The sequence below is a fragment of the Pimephales promelas genome, chromosome 11, assembly GCF_988280905.1.
Source record: "Pimephales promelas chromosome 11, fPimPro1.hap1.1, whole genome shotgun sequence".
In the NCBI taxonomy this organism is placed as follows: domain Eukaryota; kingdom Metazoa; phylum Chordata; class Actinopteri; order Cypriniformes; family Leuciscidae; genus Pimephales; species Pimephales promelas.
Window position 1 is genome coordinate 18,587,487 of NC_142779.1, and position 15,019 is coordinate 18,602,505.

The following is a 15,019-nucleotide window of genomic DNA, read 5'->3' on the forward strand; positions in this document are numbered from 1 at the left end:
TGCCTGTATTGCTCTGTCTGCCTCGTCTTGACCCTGCCTGTACGACTCTGTTTATAATAAAGCTGCAAATGGATTCTTCCGTGTCCCGTGAGTCCTTACAATTACCAAACACAATATACTTAAACATGAATACAATGAACACTCTTAGACAAGCTATAGTGTCACCTGTGCAAAAATGAATTCATAGAAATGGCAAGGCCTAAGTTAGGTCACCTTGAATAAAAGAAAGCACAAAGGATGCAGGGAAGTAAAATGTGTTAACAAAAGTCTCTTTGTTGCACTCTTACGGCCTTTCCCTTTTTCTTGTGCTTGTGAAAGGAAATAGGGGAACAAATTGAAGGATTGAATTCCATTTGAATGGGGCATGTAATACAAACCGTTTTAAACATCCTAAAAATAAAAAGCTTTTTTCCCAAACAACAGTTTTTACTGCACTTTAAAACAAGTTTGTCTATTTCTGAGAGCTAGCGAAAGTAAAATAACCATCACCAAACTGCTCAGAAAATGCAAATATCTGTTTCTATACACAGAGAACAGATTGGCATTAACTCAGCAGTGCTGCAGTTTTATAGAGATGATGGAGAAGAATACTGAACATAATACTTGATTAATGAATTCTGTATTTAAAAAGTTGACCAAATAAAGGCTTCTCTTTATTTGGCCATGTTATACTGGAAAATGTATAACACGTTTTATTGCACATAATGGTATTTTGTATGTTTCCTGTTCCTGAATCTGTGCTACTTAAGTTGTACATAGACAATTGCATGTTCTCCAAGTTACACAATGAAGAACAGAGCATGTTAAATCTACAAACAGCTTTAATACATGATAAGCTACACTAGGATCTGCAGAGGGTGCGACTCATTTGGACTCACTTAGTTTAGACATTTAAAGGGTCACTCCACCTCTGGAAAGATGAATGTGTATTTATGTAGAAGAAATGTGAAATTATTTTTGAATTTGAAGCTTTCTAGACTGAGGAAATCCAGAAAATGTATTTGTGGCTTGTGTGGATGAAAGACAACAACTCCCAGAATGCACTTGCTTCGTTGCCCTCGGAGGCCACGCCTACTGATAACAGCGCAGTTAGTAGATAAACAACAAGTAGTGTACTAGTGAGTCTCCGTGATGTGTCTGCCCGAAAACGTGTTTCGAGATCGAGTTACTGGTCTCGTATCTCTCATGGAGGAGCGGGAATTTTCTTTGCAATGTTAAAACGCAAATCAATCGATCACTTTTTTAGCGTGCATGTAAACACTACATTCAGATTCACCAATCAGAATGAATTCAGTTAAATTTAAACAAAAGCTGTACATGTAAACAATGCATGGCGACTGCAGAAAGCAGAAAGCATCGATGGGCGGACTTGTCCGGGAAAAAGAGGACAGTAACCCCTAAAGTTACTACTCGGCTTTCTCCACAGAACAAGAGCCTGCTAGCTTAGCTTCCAAAAAAGATGTCTGACACTATGTGTAATCCCAATCCTCCATAATATATCCGTCTGCCTATTCAGTACCTTCACCCTTATTTTCAAAAAGTTTCTGCCGGTGAACTTAAACGCACTGGCACTGATCTGTGATAGGTCTGTTAGTGCATTAGGCCCAACCCCCCATGGGCGGGTTTGAAAGGGTGGGATCTAGTGCTTGTAGTCTTTTCAGAAATCCCCCCCCCCTCTTACACTTCCTTCTACAATGACGTAAAAAGACGATTTTTGCGTCATTGTAGGAGTAAGTGAAAAAGGTAAATAGCAGATTTCTCTCGTCTCAGGGGAAAATGAGAGTGTTGCACGACCATTCAATAGTATAACTGTGTTTCTAACAATGGAAAGCTTAATGCAAATGGGTGGAGTGTCCCTTTAAATTGGGGATTTCTTCCCCAGCATTTAAGATAAACTTTTTTTAACCTAAAATAAACATATTTATTTAATCAAAGATAAAAGAGGGGCTTTTTTTGGAAGTTGCGTTTTAAACCCATGAATCACAAATCTATTTTCTTCATCCTCTCTCTTTTAGAGTCGACTAACTCTGTGCCATGACGTCACCACTTTTTCAGGATTAGTCATGGAATCCCTCCATTGTTCCACTGCCTCAGGTGAACTGCCGTCAAATCCCAAAAGGACCTAAAAAGGAAGGAATACATTCTTATGGAATATACACTTCTGTTCAAACGATGGGGTTGATAAAATTGAGAAAATGAGTTAATACTTATATGTTCAGAAAAAGAAATTGTTAATATCTATGATTAAATGCTGTTATTTTGAACTAAAAATACAAAAATAATACTGTGATAAATGTTTCTTGTGCAACAAATCATCATTTTAGAATTATTAAATGATCATGTGACACTGAAGCTTTGCTATAATAGGAATAAATTACATTTTTACAATAGAAAAGTACCTTTTCAACAGTTTTCATTACTTTGTTTTCAATTATTTGTAATATATAATATATATTTCACAATATTAGTGTCTTTATTGTATTTTTAACAAATGTTGATATGCATACTAAACGTAGTGTGTTGTTGTAATGTATTCTGCTCCAAACTGACCTGTCCCAGCAGGTGTTTTCTCCGGACAGAGCTACGGCTGTAGAGTTTGACTGCCAGCTGCAGATTCTGGTCCTGATTGGTGATGGGCAAGTGAAGCACCTCTTCCCATTGAACATGCCTCCCTGATGACTTCATCACCTTCGTCTTCCTCTTCAGTAAGACCTTACCCTCACTCAGAAAGTCAACCTTCACAAAGAAACCTAAAGAGACCGTCCATCAACTTATTCATCTTATTCAGTTTTCCACAACAATTAACTGAGGAAAATTAATAAATGAATAAAAAAATGTGCGTATGCTTTGGGAAGGAATTATTTAAATGAGGAATATGGAGACGTGTACAGTATGTTCCCAGAAGAAAACTCAAGACTACAAATGGGAAAAGTGGACTTTGTAGCTCTTTTTTATGTTCAAATAGACAGGCAAAGAAGCATAATAGGACTCACTCTGTGTGAGCGGTGAGGAAGATGACGGAAGGTTCTGAGCACAATGGATCTGGAGTTGAATTCGACTGCTCACTGGCTGGAAGCACAAGGCCAGCTGAAGCTCCGCGTGACACACCTACAGAAACACGTCAATACACACACACACACACAATAATCCCTATTAGGTTTAGGTGCTGTGTATGGATGATTGTGTGGTGTATGTGTGTTTTAGGGCAGACTATACCTGCTGCGACTGATTCACTGCTTCATAAGTGAGATAAACCAATTCCTGACCCAGTAACACACAAACAGCTGTGACTGATTTGAAGAAAAAAAAAACATCCTCTATACCAGGTGCCACTGACCTTCATTCTGAAAAAAACCCAACTATTTTCCCTGATACATTTTGATTCCAGTCACATGCACACAAGCAAAACACAAATCAAACTGTGCCAAATCTGATACCTGTTTGTGTGTATGGCAGTGTTCTGTAGGCTGAACAATGTTTTACAGGGCCTAACCTACATACAATGACTATAAAGTACTGTGTGAAGTATAAGATGACAATGTGACACATTCTGTTATATCTGTTTATTCTGTTTTATATATATATATATTATTCATATATATATAAATTATTCAGGTATTTAGATTATACTAATACTAGATACTAATGATCAATTTATGAAATTTTACCTACCATATATATATATATATATATATATATATATATATGTGTGTGTGTGTGTATATATATATATATATATATATATGAAGTGTATGTGCATACTAATGTTCAAAAGTTTGGGGTCAATAACATTCATTTTTAATGTTTTTTTCTCACTCAGGCAGCATTTATTTGATCAAAAATACAGTAAAAAGCAATATTAGTAAATATTACAATTTAAAATAACTGTTTAATATTTTAATATATTTTAACTGTTTGGCAGCATTAATGTCTCTACTGTCACTCTTGATCAATCTGAATGCGTGCTTGCTTGCTTAAATCCTACTGTGTGTGTACACACACATTCTAAATCAAAGAAGGAATCTAAAAGGGGTTCTCAATTAAATTCTGAATTGCCCACAATACTTGAAAAATGATAGTAAACATTTTGTTTCTGTGTGTGTTAACAGGAAGCTTTGGAAATATCAGCTTTTTAAGGGTCTATAGATAATTCCTTCAAAAAGGGCTTTCAGCAGAATTGAAATAGCTGGTATATTGATTTCTTCCTCTCTGAGAGCTCTGTCTGTCTAACCCCCAGTGACCTAAATATCACAGAAGAGGCCTGGGCATAACTAGCAGTTTTTTAATGTGGTCATTGTAGGTAATTGCAGGTGGAAGTTTAAGATTTTTTCCAAAGAACCTTACAGACAAAACCAGGAAGAACCCGCAAGACATGAGAAGTAGCAGATGAAGACTCACATGTGTTTTCGAGTGAGGCTTAAAGTCCAGACAGTGCTTTGTTTCCTGCGGTCCGAGGGTTCGCAGAGATAACACACACTCCCCCAGCGTCCGCTTACGTGGTGTGTGAGCCTGCAGGCGCAGCACCAGTGCTGATCTGCGGATTTGCTCTAAGTTCAGAGTGAACACAAATGTCTCCATGAAGACAGTTTCCTAAAAGAGAAATAGACACTATACTGAGATATACTGAGGGATAACTAGTTACAAACTTAATCTGTGAAGCAAAGTAAAATAAAACAATACTGCACACACTCTACATATTTTTACTTATGTGACAAAATATGTTTTTTATTCATCTTGTGTGGGACTTTTTTAGTCTCGCTGTAATGTTCATTATTCGCCGAATAATTAATCACAGTTAATTTGAATGATGACATAACAGCAAATCTCAATAAACTTTTTTGTGTTATATCGATCAAAGAGGTCTGTGATTCAATGGGGGAAAAATATGGGGTTGGGTTCGAAAAGGTTTAAAAAAAAATGTTTGAAAGTAATATTGGGAAATATTTTTGCAATTTAAAATGACTTTTTTCGATTGTAATACATTTAAAAATGTAATCTATTTCTGTGAGTGCAAAGCAGAATTTCCAGCATCATTCATTCTCATATGCTGACATGCTGCTCAAGAAACATTTTTATTATTATCATATCAATGTTGAAAGCAGTTGTGCTTAATATTTTTGTGGAAACTGTGATACATTTTCTTATGGTTCTCTGATAGATAGAAAGTTCAAAAGAACAGCATATATTATACATTTACTCTCACTTTTGATCAATTTTCAATTCTTTAAAAAAAAACTTACTGATCCCAAACCTTTAAATGGTATTGTATATTGTTTGCCAAATAATTTATTTAGTCAGAATACATGGCTTATTTTGAATGGCTGTCAATGGAGAAAGGCACTTTATAGAAGCAGATGTTGTAGTTCCAGCATCTACCAGCAATGTTTAACTGAGCTCAGTATATACCAATTATATAATCTTAGGTTTTGTAGTTTTATGACTGCTGGATTTCACTCACTGCTGATGCTTCCTTGACTGTGCTCTTAAATCGCACTGGCTTCGTCATGGTAATGACCCCTTTGACCCCAATCTTCTGCACGTCCACCCCTTCAGTATACACACTCAAGTCCGTACACTAAGAGCAAGTACCAAAGAGGAAAGAGGAGGAAATTTGAGAAACAGTAAGTGAGGCTGAAAGCAACATAGGCCTATAGTTTATGAGCTTTTATAACCACTAAATAAATGTATGTCAACAAGGGGAATTTTCTCAGAGCAGGAAAGAGAGCCAGATGTTTAAAATAAACATTATGAAATATGAGATCAAACAGTGTGTTAACTAACTATATATGGTGCTTGATTTCAGTATTCAACTGCATACCCATAATATCAAATTATGTGTAAAATAAAGAGGCGAAGACAGGCATCTACAGACATGGTTATTTTTCAATTATTTGAAAACGAAAGAATAAAAATAGCTTGTTGGAAATGTGATCATTTGCTAAAGCTCTCTTACAGCGACACAGAGGCTCCATTCAGCTGGTCTCTGGATGGGACACAATGGTCTGTTGTAGACTAGCAAAGCCTCTCCTGGTTGAAATCATACCTTTACTATGGTGATCCACACCTGCTCCACCGCCTCCTCATACTTCAGGTGCACACACACTTTTCCCAGCTCACGATCCCGCTCATCACCAGACAGAGTGATGGACTCTATGCACACACACACCACGAGAAACAGAAATATTATCACTCCAAAATATTGTCCACATGTATATCAGTGTATATAATAATAATAATACATTTATTCAACAAAAATAGGAGTCACCTTACAACAAAAATAGAAGAAGAAAAAATAGTATTAGCTATTAAGAGAAAGAAATGTATAATTAAAAGTATAAAAGCATGAAAGTATAAAAGCATCCAACAGGCTACTGCTGATAGAGGGAGAGATGAGGTGGTTCAAGGTCCCTTAACATGGGGTTATTTTATTATTTTATAATGTTTTCTGGGGTGCTCTTATGATGTTAGTATGTTTTTTAGTTCAAAAATAGTTATAATCTAGAAACAAAAAGCATTTTTAGATTTTAATGCTTAAAGCATTTTAAGGACCACTTTGTAATGTAGACTTGATAGCTAGGACTGTAACTGTAGATAGTTAGGAATAAGTGACCACTGCAATGCAATCGAATACTCTCATGCTCTTCAGTGGATTTATTGGCAGCCAGCAGATTGTTTGTCTTCTTAAATGTACAGTATGTGTGTGTGTGGTTATGTCTCTGAGTCTGAACGCACACATGCACAGATAGTGACACAGACGACAACTATAAAATATCTCAAATATGCTTCACGGCTGCTCTAACTACTAACTCAAAACGAAACTTATCAGTCCACGCAAACAGGTGCCCTCTCTGTGACCCCAAACAACGGCGCTGATTGGCTGATCCCCGTTACCCCGAACACAAATAGCAAGTCTTTCTTTATACAGTAATTATAATAATCCAGTGAGATTTTTGTATGCACAAGGAGTCTGACAACAGCCAGTCTGCTCCACACGGAGATCTGATCTCACCATCATAAGAGTCTGTCTGGGATTACATGAAGAAACAGACAAAACTGAGATGGACTAAATCCAGAAGAACTGCGGCAACGTCTCCAAGACGCTACTACTGTGACAAGTTTTAGGCATTTGTGTAAAAATGCTCTAAAGTGGGGATGCTTTCAAAAATAATCCCAGAAACAGATTTTATCTATACATTAACTTCTACTAACTATATCAAATCATTATTTGGTGTGACCACTCTTTGCACTTAAAAAAGCTTTTGTCTTAGGTAGACTTGCACATAGTTTAATTTAAAACAAATAAATAATATTCTGTTAATTAATATTCAGCTTCAGTGCTGCTGTCAATAAAGAAATATAGGGACAAACCAAATATTTAGGATCAAGCTATTTATAATTGAATAATTAACTAAGTGTTAATTAAAACCACTTTCAACTACATTGTATGAGTCTGCAATGAGAAGTGCTTCTTCAAATTTAAGATGGTCAACTAGAATCTGATATTTAATCATAATGGTGAAATGTTACATGAAATGATACAGCCTGCTATATAAAAATATGTCAAGGTGGATAGTAAACGTTTGTTAAATTAAAATATATTTTCAGTTTATTTGTGTTTTGTGTTTGAGCGTGTAAAGATCCTCTCTACATTCTAAGAGTTACATGAGTACTTGTGTACTGGACCTCAGGGAAAACATTTGGAAGTAATTACTGAGTCTGCCCTTTACAATTTCACAATCTGCCGTGATCTTGTCTGTCTTGTGTGTGTGTGTGTGTTTGAGAGTCTGTGTGTGTATGTGTACATGGGGTGAGGAGTGAGGGAGTAAGATTGTTGAGACATAAAGGGTCCAAAAAGACCCTAACAAAAAAGACAAAAGGAAGACCAAACAAATTAAACTGTAGTGGAAATTGGTAACAGTGGAGTGGAACCCTTTCCAGAGAGTTCTATTGGAAGGGAACTTTGAGGGTTTGTTTGGAATGTGCTTGTCTGCGGTTACGACTTCAGTGTTCCATCATGAATGGTTACCTAGACTACGGCTGCTCCCAAAGGAATCCTGAAAGGAGGATGTGCTGCTCTGGACACTGGATACAGAATCATAACGCTTGGAGGAACAAGAGGAGGAAATGTTACTAAACAGCTCTACTAATCATTAAACAGCAAAGTATTACTGTACTGTATATACACAACACTTTATTCAAGAATGTAATCAGCTCTAATTGATGCAAATGCAAAAGGCCACAAATTGACACTTTATTTATCATGAACTATAATAAAAACTTCGCATGGCTCAAATAAAACTCCCGCTTAATAGTGCAGATGATTTGTAATTCATAGAGTTATCAATCTTATCTAACTAAAGTCATTAATTAATATTTTAACTATGTTAAATATATTAAATTATTAAAAAATATTCATTGTTAATTCCAGTAACAAAAGCAACAGAACAGTTTTGAATTAAATAATGATAAGTAATCTTTACTATTTGTAACAATTATTAAATTATTCCATGATATAAACTACTATTCAAAAGTGTTTGATTAGTAAGAGTTAAAAACAAAATTATAAAATGAATACAAAGAAACTAATATAACTTTTGAAATATCTATTCATCAAAGAATCCTGAAAAAAATGTGCTGCGGTTTCCACAAAATATTAAGCAGTGCAGCCATTGATAATAATAATAAGAAATGTTTCTTCAACACCATATCAGATTAGAGTGATTTCTGAAGGATCATGTGACACTTAAGACTTTATATACATCATATAATAATAGCTCATGTGTGAACAGGTGTATGGGATCTCAGCTGCTCGTGAAAGATACGGTTTAAATTATTATACAGTTTTATGGTGTGTGTGTGTGGTTCAGGTATTCCTTATTGTGGGGAAAAAATGTCCCCATAGGTATAGTAACACCAGAAATGTGTGATTTTGTTGAAACATTGTTTGGTCCCCATGAGGAAAACAACTTGTGTTTTTTGCATAAAGTTTTCTGTGATGGGTAGGTTTAGGGTTAGGGTATAGAATATGCAGTGTGAATAGTAAAGATAACAGTAAGTTAGAACAGTATGAAGAGTAAAAATCACTATGTCTATTTAATGTCTGCATAAAACATGAAAACCTAATGTGTGCGTGTGTGGGTGTACAACTCACCTGTACATGGTCCTGAGCGTTTGACAAATCGAACAGGGAGAAACTGAGTCTCTCTTTGCCACTGTGTTCTAAACCTGTAAAAAAAAAATTCAATTTTAATCTTAGGAAAAGTATTGTTGATTCAGATTATTTTATTATGTATAAAAAATGATTCCATTCAAAATGTCTTCATCAGTTTGATATTTTAATTGTGTCATGCTCAGCCACTGAAAACAAAGCATTAGAATCATCTGAATGTGGCTGTCAACAATGCAATCTGGGACATTGTCAGAGCAAATCTGCCATGAACAATAGGGAATTTAGGAGCAGGAATAAAACAGAAGGATTATGCAAAGGTGTGTAGGAACGTAAATATTTGAGTTTACATAATGAGACGTTACGTAGTGAATGATGCTACGAGGTAATGAAATGAGGCAGTAAATCCACTCTTTAAACATCATGCACAGATAATAAATAAAAGGAATATTGTTCCATGTAATGTCTGGCTTCGTGTTTTAGGCAGATTTAAAAGTATTTTACCTGTACCAGGGGTGTTGTTGGGTCTGTTTTTCAGATTGGGCCGTCTCAGTGAGCCTGGTGACACATAGCTGATCATATGACTGCTGTTTAAGTTCATATCAGAGTCAAACATCCTTTGACTGGCTCCTGCGAGCTCTGCCTTCCTTTCTGCATAAGTGCTCCTTGTGGCACCTGAAATCAATCATATAAAATTTGTAAACACAATTGTGATTTAATCAAATAAATAAAATAATGTGATAAACATATAAATCTCATCTGAGTACACTGTAAAAAATTTCTTGTCAAATTAACAGTAACTTACTGGCAACAATTATCCAGTACTTGCTGTATTTCATTTAACAGTAAAATTACCGTAACACTAACTACAGTACTGTTAAGCATACTGCAAATTAAATAACATTATTTTACTGTAATTTCTTACCATATTAAAGTACAGAATTACACTGTTAATTTTTAATAATACTGTATAGTATGAAATGTTATTGTATTTATTTTATAGTGCTACTGTGTAACCTGTAGAAAATCCATAGAAATATTATTTTAACTGTTAATGGGAAATAGAAAAAAGAACAATTGAAGCTTTAACTGCACAAGGTTTATTGTGTATTTTCAAACACATTAGTACATTTACATAATATACATTTAAATACATTAATACAATTAAATACATTAATAATAAAAATGTAATATAATACAATAAAAATCATGCATGACAATCATGAACAATTATGCATAAATTCATGCAAAAATTATCATGAACAGGTAAAATAGAAAAGATTAAAGGGGTGCTATCTGATCAATCTATTAGAAAGATAGTTCATAACAACTCATCCACCCACTCCCTGCTGGGGTAAAACAGCTTAAACTAGTCTAAGATTGTCTATTGGTTTGAGATAGACTGTCTAACTGGTCACAGTTGCTGATTTTAAAGGGTTTTTGGCTGCTTTCTATCTAAGGGACCAGATTTGCAGGGCTGGGAGACACATATAAACTTATAAACTATAAAAGCTTTGACGAGTAAACCACCAATCCAGATGAGTTTTACAAAATGACAAGTTATCCAGTGTCCTTTTAAAAAAAAAAACTAACACAAAACAACCTCATCATGCACATGTGCCATGAAAAACTTGCATTACGGTATCAATAATTATTTATATGCAGACTTATGTTCTAACTTTTGAAATAAGAAGTTTTCTATCCAAGCTTTTATGCAATTAAACCTTAAACTGTACAGTAACGTTTATTTTCACACAACAATTCTAAACAACTTGCAGATAGACAAAATTCACAGATGGATAAAAATCCGTTTAAAATGTTCTCAGTGGGTCAGTACTGGACCAAGGTAAACGTTAGTAGTTAGATAAATAGAATAATTAAATTAGATTAGATTTACAATTCATCGGTCGTCAAGATGGATAGGGGTCTTCTTAACAAGCACAGCTCACACCTGTGGAAAAGGAGAACAGACAAGACAGTTAAAATATAGTACGTTTTTGTTGTTGTTTTGGCTAAACAGCAAAAACAGACAAAATGATGTCTAAAGTGTAATTCACTTAATACTAAAATCTTGTTTGTTGGACTGTTGTTTAAAATCAATTCATTTACGATCACGTGAAAACGTAGGCTAAATCTTGCTTGTGTGATACTAAGTTACATGACTTAAAAAAAGCTTGACAAGGCCGTTCCTTTCAAATGAGTACATGTCAGTTTACACATAGTAAAAAAAAAAACAATGATATTATAGCCGACAATACTGTAGTATATGCAGTGAATGGTTCCTACCGGAACACCCCCAGGCAGTTTGTGTAGTTGGTATGACCCTGGTTTTTTTTGTTGTTGTTGATTCTAAGTTCGCTAGTAAGTGTTCAACACCAGGCTAACTCCCTCGTGTATGTGTCGTTAATGATAACCAAAGATTAACAAAGACCACAAGAAATACTGTAAATGTCACACATAGCTTTGTATTTTGGACAAAAATACACCTTGGGCGCTTTCCGCGGTCCAACTTTATCACTGAGGTAACGTTAAGTTAACGTTGAACGCCAGGTCAGGATTTACACGAAAATAAGCGTGAAAAAATCAATAAGAGGAATCGGCACTTTAATTTTATAACAATAAATCCGAATCCTAACCTTGGATGTCCGATTTCAGGATACATTATCGATTGGCAATTCCTAACCCCTGTAAGTCATAAAATAATGAACGTGCAGGCGCTTCCACCGACTTAACGTGGTAAATAACAAAATGATTAGACCATTTTGACCGTAAGAGGTTACATATGAAATATATGTTAATAAAATCACATTTAATCAAGTAAGGCTATCAACATAAAAGAAATCCGCGTCTGACTTATACATACAGACGTTATAGAACATTCCGCGGCCACTTCTTTCTAACGTTAATCTGTTAACGTAAGTAACTCATATGGTTTGCATAAAAATATGAATTACTAACCAGATGTATGGCGAAAACGTTGCCGACCGACAGCGACGCGATGCACGGCCTGCGTGTTCTTACAGAGGGAGAACTGAAGAGTCGAGTTCTTCATAAAATGGCAGCTTGTTGTGGTTATATTTTTCGCGTCATTTCGTACTAATGTATTTGAATTTACAGTAACATCCTGACTACATTGAAGAGTAGCCTATTAAAATGTCTAGAATATATTAAATTGAATATAGAAATCGTGGTCAGCTATTCTAAATAACTTTAAAGTTATTAGCTAGAATCCGTATGCATACACATTATAAGAATTATTACTTACCAGATGAAGAAGTTGCAGGTCGGCAGAAAAGACAGCAGCACCACTGACACGACAGAGAAACTCTTCCAAAGTCAAATATGCTCGCATGCACACCCCACTGACATAAATTATGACTGTTAATGGTCAACCAGTGCTACATTTTTATTTTAAATGTAAGAATAACATTAGTAGGCTAGCAATTTTACCCCTGGAACTGTGTGTGGTGTTTTTCGCGGTCAATGCACTGCTGTATTTAGATTAACAGTAACTGATAATTTCCCAGAATGCATTGCAATTCTACAGTAACATACTGTCAACTGTGTGCACAGTACATAACTGTTGAAAAAACAATTTAATACTGTGAAAACAACTAAATCTACTGTAACTTACTGTACATAGATTATACAGTAAGAAACTGTTGAGAAAAACAGTATAATCCTGTGAAAACAACAGAAATCATTTACAGTGTAATGTTGCTTACTCTGTTGCCCGATGTTGTAGCCAGAGTACTGCGCCCCTCTCGGCTGGATGTAGGAGGGTTTGAAGTTTGGGATGATGAATGGAACCTCCCGGCCGTCCGGAGGCAGTTTAGACAGGAGATAATCCTCTGATAAACCAATGTCATTCCTCTTTACAGTAGACTCAGCAGTTAATTTAACAGGAGGTCGAACCTTAATCACTAAAAAATATACAAATATATATCTTTCATAATTCATGTATGTATTAGTATTGATGTATATATAGTTTGAATGCATAATTTAATCTTCAATCGTGAGAAAGTGATGCGGAGAGAGAGAGAGAGAGAGAGAGAGAGAGAGAGAGAGAGAGAGAGAGAGAGAGACAGAGACAGAGAGAGAGACTCACTCTGAATTTCTGGTTCTTTCTCCTTGGACATAAACGTCCTGCAGCAGTTTTTGAGACACTGTGTCATGTTGAGGATCTACACACAGCAATCACATGAATGGTCCACTTTAGACATTCTACTAAATATAAGTAACTTTGCAACTAAATGTCAACTACGACGAGTCATATGATTGTTAGTAGACTGTCTGCTTAATCTGCTAACACATTATTTTGATGGTCCCACAACAGACAGATAAACAACTTTGCAAGTGTAACGGGCATAGGCCAGTGAGAGCTGGGTGTGTAAACCTCACTACCCTGATCTCAAGAGGTGCTCTAGCAACTGATGCTAGCGGCTGCGGTCTTTAGTCTCCTTTTAAAAGATCCTGCCTCCAACACCAGAGACCCCGCTCAGAGTGGGTCGAGTAGGACTGGTTACATTTGGTGCCGTGACCCGGATGAGAGTGAGGTTTAGGAGAGTGAATCTAAAGGACATACTGTAGGCCAGTGTGTGTAAACCTCACTCCCCAAGCCTCAAGAGGTGTGCTAGTGGCTGTGGTCTTCAGTGTCCCACGCCAGTGACCCCGGATCGAGTCGAGTAGGACCGATTACATGTCAACTTACATGTCAACTTACTCTACTAACCCTAACGTGTCTGCTAATACTGAGTTAGTTGAAATGTAGGGCCAAGAAACCAAATAATTATATAACAATGTCAAACAGTCAACAACAGAAATCTGAATTCACAACATTTGCAACAAAATGTCATTTCCATTACTTGTTCTGTGTTTAATACAATTTTGTGGTGGAAAAGATTAGGCTATGATAGAAATTGTTTTAGAATAAAACATCCGACTCCTGTATTGCCAAGGATTAAAGCATAAATGGAAGTGACACAATAAAAAATATTTTGTTCAAATTCATTCAGTCACTTGTGATGCTGATGACCTTGGTTTTTCGCATTTCAGATTTTTTTTAAACCTTGATGTCTTCACCTCATAAGCGTATTTTTCACAGGCACTGTTATTTAAATAAAGTTCGAGCAAAGCTTATTAATGGCAAAATTGGTTGTTGTGGTGGAAATGACCCCACAACTAAGGCACATTCATAATGAAATCGTTTGCATCATACATTAAATATTTCACTAACAATTTATTTCAGTTTAGATTATCGACGTTGTAGCCTACTCCAATTTTTATTATGAATTCTCATAGTAAGATAAGGGACAAAAGTAAACATTACAACATAAAATACTGGTACTTTCCTATACTTTTTGGGAAATTAGCAAAAATAAATGAGCAAGGAAGGGCAAAAAGTTCCCACATAGTTTTAATTTAATTTCTTTAATTTAACAACAGGGCACTACGAAAAAAGAAATACACAACATAAGCAATTTAATAAAAGTAAAATTATTTCAACAATTAACATTAAAGAAATGTTCCTTTATAACCAAGAAAACCATGTTTGTGTTAAATGAATCAAGCTTTTGCCCACATACCTGTGCTGCTGTCCGCGAGGAGCTGAAATCTCTGAGCTCGCGAGTGCAGCAGAGCAGGTGCATCTGTCTGAGAAGCCTCCACTGAGCGACAACACTTCTGCCAAAGGTTGGGTCCTAGTGCCCGCCGGGGCGGGTTTATGCAGTATTGGGACACTTTTTTGACATAGAGACAGTACAATTTTGGTGACTCGCCCCTCACTCTCTCTCTCTCTTTAATGTTTTTGTTATAATAGCCTAATTGTCTAATTTTATTAAACACCTTGCTATT

The 15,019-nt window shown here is 35.7% G+C and overlaps 1 protein-coding gene and 1 long non-coding RNA gene across 2 annotated transcripts; both read right to left on the minus strand.

Annotated features, from left to right (window-relative positions):
* Positions 1–106: 106 nt before the first annotated feature.
* Positions 107–14,803, minus strand: tc2n (tandem C2 domains, nuclear). The gene is made up of 12 exons (XM_039671751.2): positions 14,752–14,803; positions 13,275–13,350; positions 12,892–13,089; positions 9,671–9,841; positions 9,152–9,225; positions 8,027–8,102; positions 6,044–6,150; positions 5,459–5,575; positions 4,399–4,590; positions 2,994–3,108; positions 2,551–2,750; positions 107–2,122 (listed from the first exon to the last, which is right to left on the minus strand). Exons 2-12 carry the CDS (start codon positions 13,339–13,341, stop codon positions 2,012–2,014), a joined length of 1,428 nt encoding a protein of 475 aa, XP_039527685.2. The 5' UTR covers positions 13,342–13,350; positions 14,752–14,803; the 3' UTR covers positions 107–2,011.
* Positions 10,251–12,870, minus strand: LOC148977163 (uncharacterized). Its single transcript, XR_016145544.1, has 2 exons — positions 12,125–12,870; positions 10,251–11,117 (listed from the first exon to the last, which is right to left on the minus strand). It is a non-coding gene; the product is annotated as an uncharacterized LOC148977163 (long non-coding RNA).
* Positions 14,804–15,019: the final 216 nt, after the last annotated feature.

Bases quoted from the DNA above. Each gene is read 5' to 3' on its own strand.
- tc2n (XM_039671751.2), bottom strand. From the start codon at position 13,341: ATGACACAGTGTCTCAAAAACTGCTGCAGGACGTTTATGTCCAAGGAG. The intron at 13,090-13,274 runs GTGAGTCTCTCT...TATATTTTTTAG, and splicing joins GAAAGAACCAGAAATTCAGA to TGATTAAGGTTCGACCTCCT. The intron at 9,226-9,670 runs GTAAAATACTTT...TTTTTTTTACAG, and splicing joins CAACAACACCCCTGGTACAG to GTTTAGAACACAGTGGCAAA.